At 43.2% G+C, this 22,694-nt stretch overlaps 1 protein-coding gene across 3 annotated transcripts; it reads left to right on the plus strand.

The window, feature by feature from the left end:
* The first annotated feature begins 1,049 nt into the window (after positions 1–1,049).
* Positions 1,050–22,550, plus strand: LOC142804024 (uncharacterized). 3 transcript variants are annotated; one of them, XR_012894433.1, is made up of 3 exons: positions 1,050–2,296; positions 19,973–20,085; positions 21,139–22,550. XR_012894433.1 is itself a non-coding variant. In XM_075890509.1 (2 exons), exons 1-2 carry the CDS (start codon positions 2,118–2,120, stop codon positions 21,461–21,463), a joined length of 504 nt encoding a protein of 167 aa, XP_075746624.1. In that variant the 5' UTR covers positions 1,050–2,117; the 3' UTR covers positions 21,464–22,550. The 3 variants fall into 3 exon arrangements, 2 of the variants coding, with proteins under 2 accessions (XP_075746624.1, XP_075746625.1); XM_075890509.1 differs by lacking the exon at positions 19,973–20,085; XM_075890510.1 differs by lacking the exons at positions 19,973–20,085; positions 21,139–22,550 and adding an exon at positions 11,645–12,146.
* Positions 22,551–22,694: the final 144 nt, after the last annotated feature.

Genomic DNA, 22,694 nt, shown 5'->3' on the forward strand with positions numbered 1-22,694 from the left:
TCTAGGAGGCTATGGTGCAGTGCACTAGAATCTAGAACGGGGTAGTGGAGTGAACGACGAGGTGGCCGCGCCCAAGGAGGTTATACCTCCTTGGCCGCGCCGCATCTCGGCTGATTCTCCGGCGGGTGACAGTAGCGGCGGCGCTGTAGTTCCATGGTACTTAGGGTTCCTCGATGCGCGCTCTCCCCTCCGCCGCCTTGGAAGGGGGCGCGCGCATCGAGGAACCCTAATGGTACTGTACATGTAGTTCCATGGTACTGTACTGTACTGTAGTTCTATGGTACCACAGAGGAAAGAAAGGTACCTTTCCTTCCTCCGTGCATGGTACTGTACATGAAGAATGTCGATACAAAATGGAGGAAGCGAACCATGAAATTGACTGGTAAATACTTAAATACTGGTAAACAGGAGGTGGCCAAACCAAAAAGAACTATCGGTTAAGAAGAAAGTGAAGGAAACGGAGACCGACATGTGGAAAATTGGCATGATTAAGAAGTCCGCACTAGAGATCTATCGAACTTTTAAGCAGGAAATTGCCAAGGAAAGGATCTATGATAATACTCGGGGTAGTTCTCTACTGTTTGAGGCCAGGACGAAAGTATTGCGAACCTTCCTCCGTGGCGAACCTAGACATATCGGGCCAAATACGAAGGGGTAGACACGGTATGCAGTGCGTGTGGAGAGGAAGAAGAAACTGCCGAACACTTAATAATGTTCTGTAAAGGGCTTCACCCTATAGTTCAGGATGATGGCGCAGAGATTTTCAAAGCACTGGGGTTTAGGGACAGGGAGGGCAAAATAGACTTTAAGCGGGTAGACTTAACTAGAAGGAGGTTATCTGATTGGGGGCTAAAGTCAAGGCAAGAATGAAAATTAAACCCTTCATTGCAAAGTACGAATCCTCAACCTCACTATTTAAAGGGGAAAAAAAAGATAAATCTAATGGTTAGTTCACTAAGTATTACGGCTAGATGGCGTTAGCCGCCGCCCGATCTAAAGGGTACAGCCACATCCATCCATTCATCAATTTACTGAAAATTGCGGGAGCGTCTGCATTAGGAGTGCGCGCGCCCGAGCCTGCGAAAGCGTATAATTGCTCGTTTTCAGTGCGTTTAATGCGTTTCTGAGCCTTTATCAGTGGACGCACCTGCTGCGCACCATGGTGCATGAGTAAATATGCAGGCACACCGAAATTGCGTCGATACGTTCACTGTTTCAAGAGCCTGCCGACCAAGAAAAAAATATGTCAATCGAAATTTGCACGGATTCACCTAGCTCCTTACTCAATCAGCGCTTTGAGTTGCGTTACATCATATGTGGCTACTGGCGAACGTCGAAACGCACCACCTGGAAGTATCCCAAGTCCGGAATAACCACAGCTATCTTGGCTAATTCACAGACGAAGTACATTTTCCAATACTTCGACCCGCTGCTACAGGGAACACCGGCGTTCGTAACGCAGTCAGGCGCATTGGTCAGGGATGTTCCTTCACTGCTTACCTAGTTCCTTCGTCGATAAGAACCCTGGTTCTACACGTCCGGAGCAACGACTGGGCAAAAAGAAGTGCTCACGCAACCTTTCGGTGTTATCGCAACCTTCTAAACCTGATCCGTGAAGAGCGACCCGAAATAAGCCGTTTGTACGCCACGCTTGTCTTGCCAAGAGCCACGAATCAACGTCGCAGAAATAAAGACCAAGTGTTTGTCCATCGTTTCAACCGCAAAGCAAGCCATTTCAACAGCCTATTACGAAGTTTCTGCGAACGTTCTAGGGATGTTTATTTTTTGGATCACATGTTCGAATGGCTGCCACCTGGACGAGTACTGGCAGCCTATGGACTGCACGTGAGCTTTGAGGGCGTCGCACTGATGGCAAGTCACTTACGCCACCTTTGCTTCGACTCACCAAGTGAAGGTACTTCAAATACTTGGGGCGACGCGCATCTTCGCCCCAGTACCTTCGGGGGCTTACCCCACAAAGATGCCACCGGACTACGCCAGAAATCGCCAAGACCCGGAAAACGCAACCTGGTGCTAGCCGGCCGACCAAAAGTATCCCGGGTTACGCCAGTTCTTCTGGCAACGGACCCGCCTAGAAGGAGTCACGCAGCAACGCCATGTTCGCCGAATCAACGTCTACAGCGTCCGCCAACCAGCGGTCATCGGGTCCTCCTTGTGTGCCCCGGAACGAGAAAAGCAACTCCTGCTCTGCCCAGAGGAATTCCGCACCAGGGACATCAGCCAGCTCGGCTGCACATTACCCACGAAAGACGGCAGTTTCCCTTACGGGCTCCAGGTACCCACTTCGACGCAAATATTCAGACGTTTTAAAAATAAAACCGAATAATTGACTGCAGCACTCATTGTCGAATATTATCGTGAGTTCAGAGTGTTCTAAGGGTTTTCAAATAATTAGGAAGTCTGTCGAGAAACGTGTCCGTTACGAGCTACATGTGTCTACTCTAGACGCATATTCAGCGGCTTCCATTCCGTCTCGAGGTTTAAGTCTCTGTCTACAGCACGCAACATCAAAGCTATCAAAGTGCGACGCGAGGAAGTGGCTTGACACCTTAAAGAAGGCCTCACTTGAGCTGGCACACATTGTATTAAGCCATTATCGATCTTCCCTGAAATGCCTGATAAACAGGGAGCGCCAACTACTCGATCAGTTTAGCCTTTCTCCTGAAGAATCATCGTCCCTAAGAGCATATGAGCAAAAGAAACGTTCCGAGCTTAACGCGCAGAAATGCAAAAAGTTGCTCAGAAATGGTGTAAAACTTCAAAACTCAACGCCTCCATCTTCGGTTAAGGAAAGAACATGTAAACCTGCACCTGACAACATTATTAATATTTCAACCGTTATCTTATCTAGAGAAGAACTCAGCCTTTTATCCCGCGGTTTAAGCTTCTGTCCAGCAAGTGGTAACTATAATGAATTTCAGTTATACAAGGATTTAGACAACTTCGCACGAAATATGAGACTACGCGAATATTTGTTCGATCAGCTGGCTCCCGCCGACGATCCTACCGCTTTACCCTTGGCTAAACGTTGCACACCGGGGTCACAATGTGACAAACACTTGGACATGTTTATTAAAACAGTACAGCGAGATATTATTCAAGCTTATAATGAACCCCAGTCTTTTCGTCGTAACCTATCGACCCTCGAAATAAAAGCTATAGCAAACCATGGGGAACGCACTGACATCACAATAAAACCTGTGGACAAAGGGGGTGCCATCGTTGTCATGGACACGACTAAATATATCGCTGAAGCGAAGTCAGCTTGATTATAGGTCGTTTTACAAACGACTTGAGGCCGATCCGACTGAGGATTATAAAGCGACGTCAGACGGCACAATAAGAAAACTAGTAAAGAAGAAAAACTAAATGATAGGGCAGCTTCTCTGATCCCTCTTAGTCCGGCAGCTGGTAGTTTCTATTTGTTGCCGAAAATCCATAAACACAATAATCCTGGTCGCCCAATCGTTTCCGGCATAGGTACAGTGACAGAAAATTTGACACGTTACGTAGATAGCCTGATAAACCAGATACCCCCTATGTTCCAGTTATTTATGCGAGATACTAACGACTTCCTTTCCGATATTACCAACCTTATTATACCTAACAATGCTCTTCGAGTCACTCTCGATGTTGCGTCTCTCTACACAACCATACCGCACTTGGATGGTATAAGGTCCGTGGTTGAGGCTTACGATCACTCCGCTCTCGACAAGTCCATTGATAGCTCGACTATAACTATACTGCTTGAAATGATTTTTCAGTACAACAACTTTGAATTCAATGGAGTGTATTATGTTCAAGTAAGTGGTACGTCTATGGGTACTAAGATCGGGCCAAGCTACGCGAATATATTTATGGGATCCCTTGAGAACAAATTCTTGTCGGGTCGTTCGCTAAAACCTTTTTGTTATAAAAGATTTATTATTTAACATATTCATGATTTGGCCACATGGAGAGGAGGAACTTTTGTCTTTTATTTCGGACTTTAATACTGCTCACTCTTTCATATCCTTTTCGCACACATATTCACCAGAGACCATTAACTTTCTCGATGTCGCAGTATGTCTCGATAATGCAAAATTAAGCACTAAACTGTACTGCAAGCCGACTGACAGACAGAGGTATTTACACTTTCAAAGCAGCCACAAAAGGCACTGCAAATCCAGCATACCTTACAGCCAGGCCTTACGCTTTAAGCGAATTTGCTCTGAGCAATCTGACTTTGATAATAACTGTAACCAGCTATGCACTGCACTTCTTCAACAGAAATATCCGCCCAAGTTAGACGATGACGCAGTGAGGCGCGCCGACACACAAGACCGTACAGCACTCTGCATCCCCAAGTAAAATCCTAAAAGTCATTCACAGGTTAATTTGGTTTTAACCCATAACGTATCAGCGCCTAACGTCGCATCTATTTTCCGTAAACATCACAATATACTTATGCAGAGCGAACGCCTTACAAAAGCGTTTCCAGAACCACTACGTGTTGTGTACAGACGAGGCAAAAATTTGCGGGATTTATTAACTTCCTCTAAAACCAGACAGAGCAACATTGTCCAGATTCTTGGTTGCCATCCTTGTAAAAAGCTCCGCAGTAAAGTGTGTGCGCACATGACCACAACAACACTGGCAGCCAGTACTGCGACGAACTTCAAGTTCAAAATAGAGGGCAATTTCACTTGTGATACTGCAAATGTCGTATATTTGCTAGAATGCTCAATCTGTCATGTACAATACATAGGTCAAACTAAAACTGCTTTTCGATACTGTTTCAATAATTATAAAGCTCTTGTGCATGCCCTTCCTAACTTACGGATTTCAAGGCATGTCACCGAGGCAGGTCATTCTTTTAATAACATGATAGCTAGAATACTGGAATTGGGTTTTAAATCACACCATGAACGCGTAGTAAAAGATTCATTTCTAATTCATAAATCCAAAACACTATCTGACGGCATGAACGAGAGCCCGGGTACGCTTACTTGCATATTGCCTTAGTAAAATCGCCGTTTTGTCTTACTGGCTAGTGTATATTCTTTGCATGATGTTGACCTATTGCCTATTATTACGTACATAATGTAGGTGGCCTTTGTCGCTTCACCATTTTACTTGCATTCATTTTGCTCTGCCTGCTTTTTGATTTCGTTTTTATCTCTCTAAACTTTTTTCTTTTTTAAAGGCTTACTGAATGTCCTTAGGCTGTGATTATCCCGCAGAACTTATGGCCAAGTGAGTGACTGGGTGTACATTTTGTTATTTTGTGTGTATATATATATATATATATATGTATATATATATATATATATATATATATATATATATATATATATATATATCATCAGCCTGTCGACGTCCACTGCAAGACAAAGGCCTCTCTCATGTTCCGCCAGTTAACCCGGTCTTGTGCTTGCTGCTGCCAATTTATATGTATATATATATATAATAAATCGGCTCAGTTGTTCTGAATATTATAGACGCCTAACCAACAAAGAAAGAGTTAAGAGAGAGGAAATCAGTATAAGACACCCTTTCTCAATTATTTTTGATCTCTCAAAAAGGCTTTTATGGAGCTCAAATTCAGTAGATTGGCGTGTGATACTTCAAGGGCTATGGCATCATGTGCTAGACATGAATGATAGTCAGGTACAAAGAAATCTGCATCAAAAAAGCGCGGCGAAGGAGCCGAAGTGCATAACTGTTCCTGCTGAGAGATCAGGCCAAACGTGTTCTGTGATTAGGCGGCGAGGTGCGGTCACGCCACTCAACACTTCAAGTACACTCTACAATGGCCTATTTAACTTTCAGTGTCCTAATCTGGCTGGCTGATCGGAAAATGTGGACAATACAGCCAGCAGATGGCAAGGGCAGCACAGGTTGGAGCAGCAAAAGGCAGCAAAAAGGGGGGTGAAATTGGTGCATTTATACATAAGAACATGTATTGGCAAAGAGTCAAGCAGGGATGCGTGGAACATTTATGGTTAAGAGGGAAACTAGCTGGGCAGATGACACTCCTTGGTTTGGTGTACTTGTGGACGGGAGCAACGGCCAGAGAGGAAAACCAGGCAATGGTGGAGTGTATATCAAAAGACATTTAGGAATTAGGAGGAGAGTGCGAGATAATTATACTAGGAGATATGAATGCACACATAGAAGATATAGATGGGTATACTGACTCAACAGGCAAAGTGATTATGGATATGTGTGAAAGGCATGATTTGATCATTTGCAACAGTACCGAGAAGTGTGAAAGGCAAATAACATAGGAGGTAGGAAGGCTGCAGTCAACGATAGATTACGCACTGATGTCACATAGTATGTATGATAAGCTCAGGGGAATGCACATAGATGAAGGTGGCTCCAGAAGTCTGGGTAGTGATCACAAACGTATCAAGCTAAGTTTTGGAAGAGCAGTGAAAGTGGGAAGGAGGCAAGATGAGCAACTACAGGAAAATTTTTATTCAGAAAGTCAAATAGAAATAGATACTAAACAAATTGAGAAAGTAATCACTAAGGATAACAAAACAGTGTGGACATACACGAATGTAATTAGACTGTTTGGGCTAGAGCTTGCTAAGGCACGTGACAAGTCACTCCGGAAAAGAAAACACAAGCCCAAGAGTTGGTGGGATGAGGAAGTTAAGAGAGCCATAGCAAAACGTCAGGAAGCCTCTAGGGAACACAGACATGCTAAGCAGCGGGGTGAAGTGACATATGTTGTTGAAAGAAAGTGGAAAATCTTTTTAAGCTGTAGAAGGAGTGCATCCCTTGTGATCAATGAAATGATTAGAAGAAAGGGAGCTCAGTGGCAGGCAGAAGTGTATAAAAAAAATAGAAAGGCAGCTGCGAAATTTTGGAACCGTATAAACTCCCTAAGAAATGAAACAAGCCTAAAGCAGAGGTTTATAACTACAGCTCAAGGTGCTAGGCTAGAAGGGGACGAAGCTATTGAATATATAAGAACAAGGGTGACAGAAAAATTTCAACAAAGAAGTGCTTTATGCACCACAATAGACAAGGATGCATCAAGTGGCGCAATGGCTCCATTTTCACAACAAGAGTGGGAAAGGGCTGAGAAAAGGGTTCCTAGTAGTACATCAACAGGCCCAGATGGCATTCCAATTATCCTGATAAAGGCATTAGGTCTGATGTCTAAGCAGGCTTTGAGAGAGGCAGTGAGCAAAATAATAATCGATGGAGAATTTCCCGATAAATGGAAACTTAGCAGGATGAGCATGATCTATAAAGGAAAGGGGGACAAAGATGACATAAACAACTACCGTCCTATAGCAGTGACATCAGTGGTCTACAGGCTGGCGATGCAGATTATAAAGGAAAGGCTGCAGGCATGGATAGAGGATGAGGGAGTGCTGGGGGAACTGCAGAATGGGTTTCGGAAATGCAGGAGGTTGAAAGACAATCTGTTCTCACTGATGCAGTCCATCGAAATAGCAGGGCCCCTGTGGCTAGCATTTTTGGATATCAAGGGAGCGTACGACAGCGTGGTTCAAGAGGAATTGTGGGGAATACTGGACAAACTAGGCGTGGCACATGTAGTCACTAATCTTTTAAAGCGTATCTATAAAGGTAACAAGGTAGTTATAAAGTGGGAAAAACAGGTATCCAAGCCTGCAGAGGTAAAACGGGAGCTTAGGTAGGGGTGCCCCCTGTCACCCTTATTATTCGTGATGTACCTACAAGGATTAGAGGCAAAATTATAGGGAAGTGGACTGGGCTTCAACCTTTCTTTAGTCAAACAAGGAAAACTTATTGATCAGGCACTACCAGCATTAATGTACGCAGATGATATAGTGCAATGGCCAACAACAAGGAAGATTTGCAGAGATTGATGGACATCTGCGGTAATGAGGGAGATAGGTTAGATTTTAGATTCAGTAAGGAAACATCAGCAGTCATGATTTTCAATGACAACGAAGGTAGTGAGCTTAGGATACAGGAGGTCACGCTAGAGATAACAGATAAATACAAATATCTGGGCGTATGGATAAGCAATGGGACCGAGTACCTGAGGGAACACGAAATATACGTGACGACTAAAGGTAACAGGAATGCAGCAGTGATGAAAAATAGGGCACTGTGGAATTACAATAGGTATGATGTTGTCAGAGGAATATGGAAAGGGGTCATGGTTCCTGGGCTGACGTTCGGCAATGCGGTCTTGTGCATTAGAGGTTCAAGCAAGATTAGAAATGAAGCAACGAGGAATAGGTAGGCTTGCTTTAGGAGCTCACGGGAATACTCCAAATCAGGGAGTACAAGGTGATATGGGATGGACATCATTCGAGGGCAGGAAAGCTAGCAGATGATGAAATTTGAGAAGCGACTGAGAGGAATGGGGAGGAGCGTTGGGCTAGGAAGGTTTTCAGCTACTTGTACATGAGGAATGTCGATACAAAATGGAGGAAGCGAACCAGAAAATTGACGGGTAAATACTTTGAAAAGAGCAGGGGGCCAAGCCAAAAATAACTATCGGTTAAGAAGAAGGTGAAGGAAACGGAGACGGATATGTGGAGAATTGGCATGATTAAGAAGTCCGCTCTAGAGATCTATCGAACTTTTAAGCAGGAAACTGCCAAGGAAAGGATCTATGATAATACTCGGGGTATTTCTCTACTGTTTCAGGCCAGGATGGGAGTATTGTGAACCAAGACGTATCGGGCCAAATACGAAGTGGTATACACACGGTATGCAGTGCGTGTGAAGAGGAGGAGGAAACTGCCGAACACTTGATAATGTTCTGTAAAGGGCTTTATCCTACAGTTTAGGATGATTGCGCAGAGTTTTTCAAAGCACTGGGGTTTAGATACAGGGAGGGCAAAATCGACTTTAAGTGGGTAGAATTAACTAGAAGGAGGTTATCTGATTGGTGGCTAAAATCAAGGTAGGAGTGAAAATTAAATCCTTCACTGCAAAGTTCCAGTCCTCAACTTCACTATTTAAAGGGAAAAAAAGTAAGACAAATCTAGTTTGTGGTTCACTAAAGTATTACGGCTAGGTGGCGTTAGCTGCCGCCCGATATAAAGTGTACAGTACAGCCATATCAATCCATCCATCCCGGGTGACTTTAGGCGGGTAAGGTTTCTGTATTTTTGAAAGATACAGAGCCCTAACAGGTGGAATTCGTTCATGCAGGGGAGTGCAGCAGACTAATTGTTTTTTTTTTTTTTTTGCATTCTAGCTCACTGTGCCGTCTACAACATTTAGTGCGAGTACAAGCTCAAGGTTTGAACCGTCAAAAAAACTTTTCACAGTGCCGGAAAAAAACATGAATGCAGGAAAATATATGTGACATGTCACATGGACAAGCTCCGACTTTCAACTGATGCACCCGCCATCATCATTATTTATTTATTTATTTAATCATTTATTTATTTATTTATTTATATTGCAAATACCGTTTGGAAACGACACAGAAAAAAATTCAACACTTCATACATAACACGTACATAAACAGAGTACATAGACGTCAAACTCTGCCCAGGCGGCACTGCGAAAAATGCCACCACTAGCGCCCCCATCGACGCGCCGGCCATTAATGGGTAGTGCAAAGCGAGCCGTCCGCAAGCGAACGTGCATAGGCCCTCCTCTTTCGATTTGTATTGAGGCGCGGTTTTCTCAGAATTGAGGACCTGGCAAGCTTCTTCCTTCAATCCAACTTCGCTTCAGAAATGTAGGAAGCTCATCAAAACGAACTGCGGGTATAACGCGAAAGATTTTTTGGTTATTACGGCACACTGCAACTGGTACTTTAAGTGCAAGCGAGCATCGTATGACGAGTTACAGGCAAGCACTCAGACGTTCGTTCTGTAACGCCTAAATGTGCTAAACTTGGGCATACACTGCATGCCAAAGCGATGAAGTGCATACACGAGCAATTTATCTTACGATCAGTGGTACGAAGTTCACTTTATTCGGCACAAATGGCCCTGGCTATTTTCGCCTTTGCAGTTACATTCTCCACCGATCTCTCGCTTCCTGCACGTTGAGTTGTTTTATTATGAATGCTAGAATGTTTTGTAGACGGTTGTCTTCCGTTTGCATATAGTACTGCAAATGGGGATACCTGCGTGTCCACTTTCTTGGAGTACAACAAAGGCCGAAACCGAAGCCTCCGAGATAGCTCCCGCAATCGCGAAGACCAATGGCAAGAAAAACCGATTGTGATCACAATCATTCTGCGATTTATCTGCATGACGTACATGTTCGCATTTCCTAGACAGACGCGGAACTTGGAGCCTTCAAAGCCTTACGCACGTAATGCTGTGCAACTTCAGATTATCGGTGGTCGCGAGTGTACAATGTTTATCGCGCGCGTCATCTACATTTCTACTGCTGCACGGCGGGCACCACGGTCAGAGACTAAGCTTCATTGTCAAAGTTACCACGGTTCTTCGTCAAAGTTACTCAAAACAATAACAGGAGACCTACATTATTACACTTTTTCATGCGAATGACTGTGGAAAACGCGATTAATTTGCTTTCAGATCACGCTCGCAACTCGCCATTCTGCTTCACGAAAGCTGTCGAAATTAGTAAAACTGAAGTCCTTTACGTCCATAGCAATTCCCAGCGCGAGTTGCGTCGACTGGGGTCTTTTTTCGTAGGGCGCAGAGTTGTTGCGTCTGCTCTTGTTTTCGCCGTCGTTCTGGCGAGTGAACCAGTAAGCATGGAGGTTCGGTGACGCATCCTACTAACGGAGAGAAATTAGTAGATCCTTTTCTAAATGTTCAATACGCAAATACACCTATTATTTATCTCAGCCGTTGTTTTGAACGCTGTAGTTGCACCTGGTTGCAAAGCAAACTGTGGAAGGAAGCGGGACTTTGCACTATACCCAAGACTGCGACGACGCCGCAAAACTCCAGGGTCTGGTGTCTATAGTGAAAAAATACATGATGTATACATGAAAATGGTACAACACACACACACACAGATATATATATATATATATATATATATATATAGAGAGAGAGAGAGAGAGAGAGAGAGAGAAGAGAGAGAGAGAGAGAAGAGAGAGAGAGAGAGAGAGAGAGAGAGAGCTTTTTAATAATGATGTATGTACAATGAATGACTGCAGTGGAAATGTGGTGCAATCACTCGGTGGTGATACGTGTCAGGACAATTAGCTATTTTGTCTGGCAGGTTATTCCATATTGTAAGAATTGATGTATTGAAATCGCTAACTTTGCCCGTGGCCGCGTCCATCCTCTTGTGTGGCAAACATTGAGAGTTTGTATCGAATATTTCAGTAGGCTTATAGAACTCGTGTGGGTGCCGGCTTACTCTGGCAATCCCGGAAATGAGGCCGACAATAACATAGCCCGAGGACTTATTATCCGGGCAAACGGCGAGCCCAGCTGGGATTTCTCGAGAGAGCGGGCACACACATTCTCTGAACTCACCCAACAAGCACGCCCTGCCCGTCACCTCTATCCCTGTCCCAGCCCCCGTCTTTCTCACTCACAACAAATCGTGTGGAGGCGACTTCAGGCAAGAATTCTTCCCACTCCTCCGTCCTATCCCACTTCCGCCCCATTTCTCCGGAGTGCACTCTCTGTGGAGAGTCGCCTGCCACCCTAGACCACATTCTCCTTCGCAGGGACCGCCCGCCCACAGAACACCTACCATGGCCCGCCATCAGCACATGGGAGGAATGGGAGGCCCTCCTTGCGTCGCAGGACCTGGACGCATTACCCCCGCCGCGGTGGTCTAGTGGCTAAGGCACTCGGCTGCTGACCCGCAGGGCGCGGGTTCGAATCCCGGCTGCGGCGGCTGCATTTCTGATGGAGGCGGAAATGTTGTAGGCCCGTGTGCTCAGATTTGGGTGCACGTTAAAGAACCCCAGGTGGTCTAAATTTCCGGAGCCCTCCACTACGGCGTCTCTCATAATCATGTAGTGGTTTTGGGACGTTAAACCCCACATATCATCATCATCATCAGGACCTGGACGCACAGCTTCGCTGCAAGAACCGGGATGCCAGTGCCCTAGCCCTGCGTGGTCTGGACACATACGCGCAATGTGATGGCCGTGCGGTTGCCCAGGGTTTGTAAAGGACCCAAACTCACTTGCCCAATAAAGTTTTTCCTCCTCCATATTGTAACAGCGCGTGGGAGTGCTGATGAGTTGAATGTTAATGTGAGACCATATATGCGTGTAAAACTCAAATTTTGTGCAATCTTCTGGATGTTCGAGATGGTACATCGAGATGAAGTGAACATGACCTGTCCGAGTGGACATACTTTTGGAATAATGTTAGTAGGGCTATCTCAGGGCGCATTGCTGTGGACTGTAGGCAAGGATCAGTTTTAATTCATGTGACACTGCTGTAGTAACTATAATTTCATGATATGAACCACGCCGCCATATCTTGAATGGATGATAGAGTGGCGACCATGTTATTATGATATGAAGACCAAATGGGGGATGCGAAATCATGGTGTGGGCGATCAAAGGTGAGATAAGCTAGTTTAAGAGTATTAACGGGCAAATTTCTGAGGTTACACCTTATGTAACCCAAGGACTTTGAAGCATATTAGCTAGAGCATATAGCAATGAAATATGAAATGACCATGACAGATCCGAGGAAAGGTTAACACCAAGAGATTTGTAATGGTACACGTGTGATAGTAAGCCGTATTGAATGCGGTATGTGTAATCGGAATTGTCATATTTACGGCTGAATGTGACTACATTTTGATGTGTTATGGGTCATTAGCCATGTGTTTCACCACTCGATAATAAGATTTAGATCACACTGGAGTGCCAAATGGTCAGTAACAGATGTAACGGGTGGTATAAAACACATCATCTGCGAAAGTTTGCATGCTTGAAGAATTGTTATTGGGTGAATCATATGTATAAAATAAAAATAATAATGGACAGTACATTGCCCTGCGGTGTGCTGAGGTAACTGAGCAAAGATTACAGGAGAAATTGTTTACAAGTGTGAATTGTCGGCAGTTAGAAAAAAAGTTGTGTGCATGCATGATAACGTTATTGAGTCTAAATGAAGTGTGGGCGATTTTGAATTCAAGCAGCAATGAGGTACATGGTCAAAGGCTTTGGTCAAATATAGAAATGTGCAGTCAGTTTGTAGGTTATTATTCATGTTAAAGTGCAAGTCAGTCATAGTTCTAATAGCTGCGTTTTGAAGGAGTGGTTCTTTCTGATTTTATCATCAGCCTGACTGCGCCCACTGCAGGACAAAGGCTTCTACCAGTCTTACGCTCCACCAGTCAACTCGGTCCTGTGCTTGCTGCTGCCACTTTATACCCACAAACTTACTAATCTCATCTGCCCACTTACCCTCTCCCCTTTAGCCATTTGCCTCCTTTTGGAATGCGGTCTGCAATCTTTGATGAGCAGCAGTTATCTTGCCTTTGCGCTACGTGCCCTGCCCACTTGACTTCGACTATGGTGTCTTTAACCACCATTTGTCAATTCCCTGATACGTCCTGCTTTCCTCTTGTCTCTTAGGGTTACACCTACCATTTCTCTTTCCATTGCTCGCTGCGTCGTCCTCAATTTAAGTTGAACCCTCTGTAATCCTCTAGGTTTCTCCTCCATAGGTAAGTACCTGTAAATATGCAGCTGTTACATACCTTATAGTGGCAATCATGCACGTAGCCAGAAATATTTTCGGGGGGAGGGCACCACCTTAATTTTGGAAAGGGCATTTTCGCTCTCTATGCCACAGCAAAAAAAAAAAAAAAATTGGGGGTGAGGGGGCAGCATGTATGTGTCCTGTGTGCCACTCCTGGCTACACCCTTGGTGGTGATCTACCATACATCATTTGAGAATGCTTGCCGAATGTGCTCCACCCCATTCTTATTCTTCTAGTTACTTCAATCTCGTGGTTGGGCGCCGCGATTACAACCTGTCCTAAGTACACATACTCTTTTGCAACTTCAAGTGCATTGCTGCCTATGTCTAAGCGCTGTTTTCTTTCGAGGTTGTTGTACATTACTTTCATTTTCTGCAGAATAATTTTAAAACCTACCTTTGTGCTCACCTGGACTCATTTAGTAATCATGAATTGCAGTTCGTAGGCTGAGTTACTCAGCAATGCAATTTCAACGGCTATAGGCTCAGATTAATAACTAAGGTACTCTCCATTAACTCTCGTATCCCTAACTCTTCCAATCTAGGTTTCTGAAAGCCTCCTGTAGGCACGCGGTAAATAGCATTGGGTAGATCATATCTCTTTGTCTTACGCTCTTATTTATTGATATTCTGTCGCTTTCCTTATGGAGAACTATGATGGCAGTTGATCCGCTCAAGATTTCTTTCAGGATATCTATATATGGTTCGTCGACGCCCTGATTTCATAGTGCCTGCATAACTGCTTATATCTCTAACAAAATGCCTTCTCGTGATCTATCTAGTGTATAGCGATTTCTAGTGTATAGTGATTGGGTTGGGTATTCTGAGAATCTCTCTATTACCTGATTGATAGTCTGAATATGGTCGATTGTTGAGTAGCCTGTATGAAATCCTGCTTGATTCTTTGGTTGATTAAATTCTAATGTCTTATTTATATTAGCAATTACTTTCATAAATAGTTTGTAATACAACGAACAGCAAGCTAATCGGCCTGTAAATCTTCTAGTCATTGTCATCCCCTTTCTTATGCATTAAGATGATGTTAGCGTTCTTCCAAAATTTTGATACCCTTCCCGTCAGGAGACACTTCGTAATCAGGGTGGCGAGTTTTTCTACCGCAATCTGTCCTGCGTCTTTCAGCAGATCTGATGTTACCTGATTCTCACCATCAGCTTGGCCTTTTTGCATTCCATCCAAGGCTTTTCCGACTTCTTCTGTCATTACTGGTGGGAGGTCATCTGGAGTACTGCTAGTTCTTATGTTATGATCGTGGTTGTAGCAGCTATTGTACAGATTTCTGTAAAACTTGTCCACTACTTTAACAATCCTATCCATATTGGTAGCTACTTTTCCTCCCTTGTACCTCAGTGGATACTTCTGGTTCTCGCCTAATCCAAGTTTCCTCTTCACTGCTTTGATGCTTCCTCCTTTCTTCAGAGCATATTCAATTCCCTCCATGTGATACCTTAAATCAAATACCTTACACTTATTAATCGATTTCGAAAGCTCTGCCAGTTTTATTTGGTCTGTTGTGTTTGAGGCTTTCATGCTTTATTATTTTTTAATGAGGTTTTCTGTATACTGCTACAGCTTGCTAGTGTTCTAAATACCATACCTCGTACTAGCACTGCAGACTGCGTAATACTCGTAAAATTATGATTCATTTTGTCAATGATATAACACCGATTTTCTCGGTAAGAGCTGAGTATCTGTTCTGAAGCGAGACTCTGAACTGCTGTACTTTCCCTCTCAGTGCTAGCTCATTGATGGGCTTCTTGTTTATCAGTTTCTGTCATTCCTTCTTCAAGCCTGGGCGAATTAGAGACCTTACTATTTTATGGTCACAGCGTCGTATTTTGCCAAGCACTTCCACATCCTGCACGATGCCTGGTTGGGCACTCAGTATAAAGTCTATTTCGTTCCTCCTTTCGTCATTAGAACACCTTCCTCCATGTGCACTTACGGTTCACTCATTTTTGGTAGAAAGTATTCAAGATACATAAAGTATTGTGTTCTGCAAATTCCACTAATAACTTCTCTCTGGCATTTCTAGTGCCATTGCCATGGTCCCCTCTGACTGGCGTCCAGCCTGCTTCTTCCCTACCTTGACATTGAAGTCGCCCATCAGTATAGTATACTGTGTTTTTACCTTACTCATTGCAAATTCTACGTCTTCATAGAAGCTCTCACCTGATACGTCATCAAGGCTGGATGTAGGCACGTGGGCCCGTCCCACCTTCATCTTGTATCTCTTATTAAATTTAATTAGAATATCTGACACCCTTTCATTGATGCTATAATATTCCTCTATGTTACCAGCTATATTTTTGTGTATAAGGAACACCACCTCACACCCCCCCTCCTCCGTTCTCTTCTGTCAGCTAAGCCACGATAGCAAAGACGTGCCCATTCTGCAGCACTGTATAGGCCTCATTTGTTCTAAATTCACTGAGCCTTATTATATCCAATTTAACACCATCTAGTTCATCAAGTAGCACAGCTGGGCTTGCCTCAATAGATGAGATTCTAGCATTAAACGTTGCCAATTTGAGGTTCCAATGGCAGCCTGTTCGGACTCTGAGATTCCTAGCACCCTCTGCTGCATCGCAGATCTGACCGCTGTCATGGTCAGTTGCTTCGCAGTCGCTGTGGATTGAGGGCTGAGGGTTAATTGGCATATCTGTGTGGAAGATAGCGGCCAGATACTGCACCAGGGTGGCCAGTCCTTCTCTGGTGAGGGAGTGCGTTACCGGCGGTGGTCACCGCGGTAAGCCCGCACCCCAGGCCTTTCTTTTAATGCAATTCCATCACCACGTGCATAACTTTTATTTAAATCTGGTGGGTAATTGCGCAGCACCAGGACGATGCCTCTAAAGACATCATTTAAGAAAGTAATTAATTTAAATAAATTAACTTTTTAATTAGTGAAGTAGGGCAGCTATGTCAAATGAGATAATTGAAGTCATTCATGCAAAGAACTCATTAGAGCTTTGAAAATTTGAAAATGTGGCTGTAGGCTTGTTCGAATATTCAAAGGCTTCAAATATTCTAACGATAATTAATAGTATTCGAACTAGCTTCGATGCAAATTTAAATTATTGAAAATTTTGAAGTACATTCGAAATAATCTTTGGACCCAAAGGCTGCATACCTGAAAATGATCAAAGTGGGTCATTTAGAAAATACAATGAGAGGGATTTGACGTCATGTACATAAGTGAAACAGGCAGGAAAAGATCAACGAGGCTCAAAGAACACAAAGGAGAACACAAAGCCACCAATGCCACGCATTCCAATACATAGCTCGTTGAACACTGCTGGGTGACAGGGCATGCCTTTGACTTCAACAATGCAACAACGCTGGCTCAGGAACAAAAGTGGATGAAAAGAAAAGTCGTACAACCTTTTGGCTCATCTGTTGCAACAAATCTGCATGCAACACCAACCACAGCTCCCTACCGGACATCTACAGAGACATACGTGGCTAGCAGTGAACCGGGGGAACTTCACTCATTTGCAGCCAGTGCATACTGAGGATGCCACCCGCATACGTGGCGAAACATTTATTTGTTAAAGGGACCCTGCAAAACTTTTTGAGCATGGTAAGAAAACACTGCGGATCGGTAGTAGAGGCTCCCGACAACACGCGAGCCAAATAATATAGCGTAGCACAAGGCCTAGAATTCACAATAAATTATCAGTCAGCTGAAAATTGCTTACTCTTCTCTCGACAAATCACGGACTAAGCTCAAAAATTACTCGTAGTAAGCCCATCTATCAGCCATTGACTGATCTGAACATGGCACGCTCAGTTGTTAGAGCTCGCCCAGAAAAGCCACTAGTTGTCCACGTGTGCACGTGCGATCACACTGAAAAACCCGCGCATTGGAAGAAAAAAAAGGGGGGGGAGTGTTCAAGGTCGGGAGGTGCGCGTGACATTTTTGTTTGCCCCTCCCATCTCTGCTTACTTCCAGCGCTTTCGTCAAGACGAGAGAAGAGAGAATGCGATTGCAGCGTGTGAGAAATCTTTGTACCTCCACTCATGCTAGACAGACTCTTAAGAATTTTGCGGCGTTGATTTTTTGAGGCAATACGCTTTTCGAGCGAATTAATTCCATGGTAACTCAAAAAAGTGTTTTAGAGCCCCTTTAAGCCTGAGTAAATCGTTTATAATCACAAATTTATATTTGTCCACATGTAAGTCCCTGTAAAGAAAGTTTCACTGCAGTAGAGGATGCTAAGCCCTGAAAGCACCTATCCAAATATAGATCGGCATGTAAAAATTTCACTACAAAACAAGATGCTAAAAAACAAAAAAAAACGCACTTGGGGTAATTTCGCACTGCCGCAAAGTCCCAGTCTAAGGTGGTGGTTCTTTTTACTGATCTCCGCACATCACAAACACCCTTGAAGAAGATAGGCCGAGTGGAAAGTGAATTCTGGCCAAAATTTCTGTATTATGTAATTATTAAATCACCTACATAAAAAATTGCAATTATTTTCTGATTTTACGTGCCAATTACTAGTCACGACATATGTAACGCATGCCAAATTTAGCTAGAGATTCTTTTAGTTGCAGTGATATAGTCCTGAAAGGCAAAGAAAACATCGATTTTTTTCTTATTTTAAGTGTCAATTACTAGTAATGACATATGTAATGCACGCCAAAATAAGCTATTCTTTTAGTTGCAGTGATGTAGCCCTGAAGGGCAAAGAAAACACCCCTGTGGCTGTACTCCGGAGTAGTGGCCTCGAACGAAGGAAGAACATGTTCCGATAGTATCAAGCCCAGTTTTCGAAGAGGTGGTGTATTGGTATGCTCTACCTAAATGCATTGAATCGGCGACAAGCTCAAATGAACACATTACCCTCACATCGATTCATCTTTTAGGTGTAAAAGCCTATTATAACGGCTTAGTGCAATGGCTTATAACGGCTTAGTTCTGAAACGCAACATGCAGAATTCCACCTTTAAATTCTTATTTACACAGACCTGGCTTTGCTTCCCTCGACGTTACTATTGTACACAGGTAGAAACTATAGAGCACTTTTTGACAAAATGCCGCAGGTATCGAAATGGAAGGCAAATATTTCTAACACCAGCTTTCCGAAAACATAGGCTTGAACTGTCTAAAATGATATTACTCTCCCTGGGGGCTTCGTCACTAGGTCATTGCACCAGGGACATATATGAAGTGGCATATAACTATACACAAGAATCAAAATGGCTACCATGCTAATCCAATGATGGAAGCGACATTTTGCTTTTTGGAGCAGAAAAAATGGTGCTTTGGAGCCGACTTAACTGCCTTCGGAGCAGAAAAGAATGCTATAGCTAAGGGTTGCTATTGGTGTATTCGGAGCAGATGCGTGTTCCCAACGATTCCTGAAGTCTGAAACATCTCTTAAGCATCTAATAAGTATCCATATTTATTACTACACATGCCGTATGCTAGTATGCAGCTAGTATACAAGCCGTATAGTAGCATCACTGGTATAAATCGTGAGGGGGAGGGGTCAGAGAAGTCCGGACTTTTCTGTGATCAAGCTGGGAAGAACAGCCTTTACAAGTGTCCCCCTTGATATTTAGCTTTAGTAAGTGACATGATTAAGTTAATAGCTAGTTAAGTATAGCACAATCAACTTTTTAAAAGGCTTTTTATCTGTTACTGCATAGCTGTGTTAAATGCTCCTGAGCTATGTGAACTATGAAAATCGAAAAAAGGTGAATAAGAAGAGACTGAATATAACAATGCAATTGCTCGAGCTCGGAACTGACGCTAGCTTTTTTTTAATTCTATTTGAAAGCATGTATAAATTCTTATATAAATAAAAACACAAAACCCATATTAGGAATACGAATTGGTCAGCGTGGCCTGATATGTGTCACCCCTTGTGATTTTTTCTGTATTTATGCCACTGAGTAGCATACTAGAATGATAGCATACAGCTTGCTTTTGGTTTCCCTTAGGCTCAAGAGATGGTTCCCATGGTTCAACTTCATTCTCTTTAGTTTGCCAACGCCATTTCGGAGCAGGCTTGGAGCAGTTACTAGCAAATATTGCACTTTGGAGCAGCATTTCTTTTTTGGAGCAATTGTAGCAGCACTTGGTTCACTGCTAATCTCAGAAGTACATACTCATTACGTATTTTCATTATTAGCCTATTTTATACATTCTTTACCATATTTCTTGCTATTTTTTATTACTTTTATTATTTTCTTCTATAACAATTATTAATAGTGTGTTAGCACAACTAATACTTTCGTTTACCTAAAAAAATTTTAGGCATTCCCCCCCTCCCTTTTCCCCCGAAATCCCACAGCCACGCGATTCATGGCCGATCCCCCGTGGTGGTTTGAGCCACCGCTCTTGGATCCAACCAACCAACTAAGCTCGCAGTGCAGACTACAACTACACCGGATGCGGGGTGACATTGTGAGTTTCATTTGAAAGGGCAAGTCTTCATCACAATGATTTTACATTCTAGTCCTAGCCTTGTACGAACGCTTTAGAATAAAGATAGTACGTATGCAAACCATCTAGTACCTTCATTTCTGAATGCACGATTTTTTACGTGTTGACAATTAAACTTCTCGAAGTCATTTACCATTCAAGTTAAGCGAATTCATTCAACACATGCGTCGAGATACTTTAACCTCATGTCAAATACATTCAAAATACAGTTATAAGCTAATGAGGATGGCAAAGTTCTGCTTAACAGGTTACATGATGCAATAATGACTTGTACCTGAATTCTATGGTTCGGTTCATTGGACTCGGAGCGTTCACGTGCAGTGCCTCACTTAATTATTTAAAATACGCATGAAAATCTATTTGATTATTGTTTGGTCACTATTTTTTGTTACATGATGAGTCACATTTAATAAACAACTATAAATGTTAGTTTATTCCCAGGATGCATATCTTTAATTATTTTAAATTACTTGCATGTTCCAATATGGTTATTTTGGCTCAAGCTTTTCTAAAATTAGCCTACATTTTGTGTATTTTCTATCTGTTCTCTGCCATGTTATAATCACGTTGTGCTGTTTATATGTTAAATTTTCTTTCTTGTAACATAAATTGACATAACACCGCAGTTTTCGTTTCAACTCACCATTAAACGTATTTGGTTTCCATACAGTCGAGGTTACAACAGGCACGCAGAGTTGCAATGTGTGTACTAGGGAATCTAATGCTTGGAGCAATGAAAAGAACGTTAGAAACCCAAATTAATGCAGTATTTTTGTCCCTGAATAGAGAAGGTACGAGGGGCGTCAAAATCACTCCTCTATTCAGGCTGTGAATTTATTCAGTTAAAAACCTGCCGGACATTCAAGTGTTTGAGATTTGACAATTCCTTTTTAAAGTGCAACAAAATGCATGTTTCAGTGCTCAGGGAATTGTCATCGCATATATTTGACCGTTGAAGGGAAATTTCCTTCAATCTTTCTGCCCCGAATACCCATTCTTTTAATTTTCTTGCAGTTCCTGGCCTTCCAGAATGGACAAGTATCTCATAAAGCAACCTCGACTGTCTGCTGAATTTCCCGGAAATCCTTCCAGCCTCTGCAATGCAGCCGATGACTATCCAACACACCATGGCAGAACCTCTGCACCCTCCATGGACACTTTGGGTGCCATAAGTGCTGCTACTGCTGACACACCCAAGTCTGCGAGTTTGTTACCTACGAATGAAGAAAAGGTCCTGGAATCAGCTTCGAAGAATTGGGGTGCCACAACTGGAAAACCAAGCACTCATGGGCGTCTTGAGCAAATTCAGCCAGGGCCCACTAACAGCAACTGTGCATGAAGGGTTTCAAAAGAGTTGGCAATCAACCTACACCTGGTTTTCCTACAATGCACCAACCAGTAATGTGTATTGTGACATCTGCGTACAGTCTACTGACAAAAAGCTTCCACTACCGCCTACATCCCCAGACAAAGACTCGCTGATTGCTTTTGTCGAAACTGGTTTCCAGAACTGGAGAAAAGCTTTGCAAAGGTTTAAAAGCGACGAAAATTCGGCATTGCATTGCGCAGCTTCCACAGCTCTGACAGCTTTAAACGTGGGGCTGAATGTAGCAGCTGCTCTCTTAGAGTCTAAGCGAAACCAAATGAAGGAAAGCCATAAAGCTCTGACAGCTATATTGTCATCCATTCGCTTTTTGGCTATCCAAGGTCTGGGCTGCGAGGACACGATGATGACAAGGGGAACTTGAAGCAACTGTCACTGCTGCGTGAAGCTGATGTGCCAGGACTAGCAGAATGGCTAAATAGAACAGGCTAGAATAGAATAACTCGTCGGTGACATCCAGAACGAGATGCTCAAGTGAATAGCACACCACATGCTTCGCTCCTTAATGAAAGAAGTGCACAAGGCAGGGTTTTATGCTGTTATTGCTGATAAAACTTCTAACATAACTACGCAAGAGCAAGTACCTTTCTGCTTTCGGTATGCTAAGAAAAACCTGGAAGTGAAAGAGGTATTCGTTAGATTTTATGCAACTGCGGACACCACAGCCCGTACTCTTTATTTTCTATTTTGAAATATGTGCTTTGTCGATTCAATCTTCAGATTGAGAGCTGCTGTGGGCAGTGTTATGATGGGGCTGCAAATATTTCTGGCAAGAACGGTGGGCTTCAGGCCCTTGTTCAAGAGATAGAACAAAGAACTTTGTGTGTGCACTGCCTTGCACATACACTGAATCTGTCTTTGCAAGATTTGTGCACGAAATTTGATGTCTGTCGGGATTTTCTTGGCTTGTTTCCGGACCTCGTCAATTTTGTTAGAACTTCCCCAAAGCGTATCAGCTGGTTCTAGCAGTTTCAGAAAGAGGAAAATCCTGCACTCAAACAGTTTTGCAAAACTGGGTGGACATTAAAGGTGTGCTCTCTCCGATCAGTCTCCGCTAACTACTCCAAAATAACCGGATTCCTTTTTACTCTTTCTTTGGAAGAGAAAAATGACACGGGTGCCAAAGCAAGCGGTTATGCAAAAACGCTTCTAAAGTTAGACACCTATTTTCTACTGAGGCTCATGC

Source organism: Rhipicephalus microplus, chromosome 3 (genome assembly GCF_043290135.1).
Source record: "Rhipicephalus microplus isolate Deutch F79 chromosome 3, USDA_Rmic, whole genome shotgun sequence".
NCBI lineage: Eukaryota > Metazoa > Arthropoda > Arachnida > Ixodida > Ixodidae > Rhipicephalus > Rhipicephalus microplus.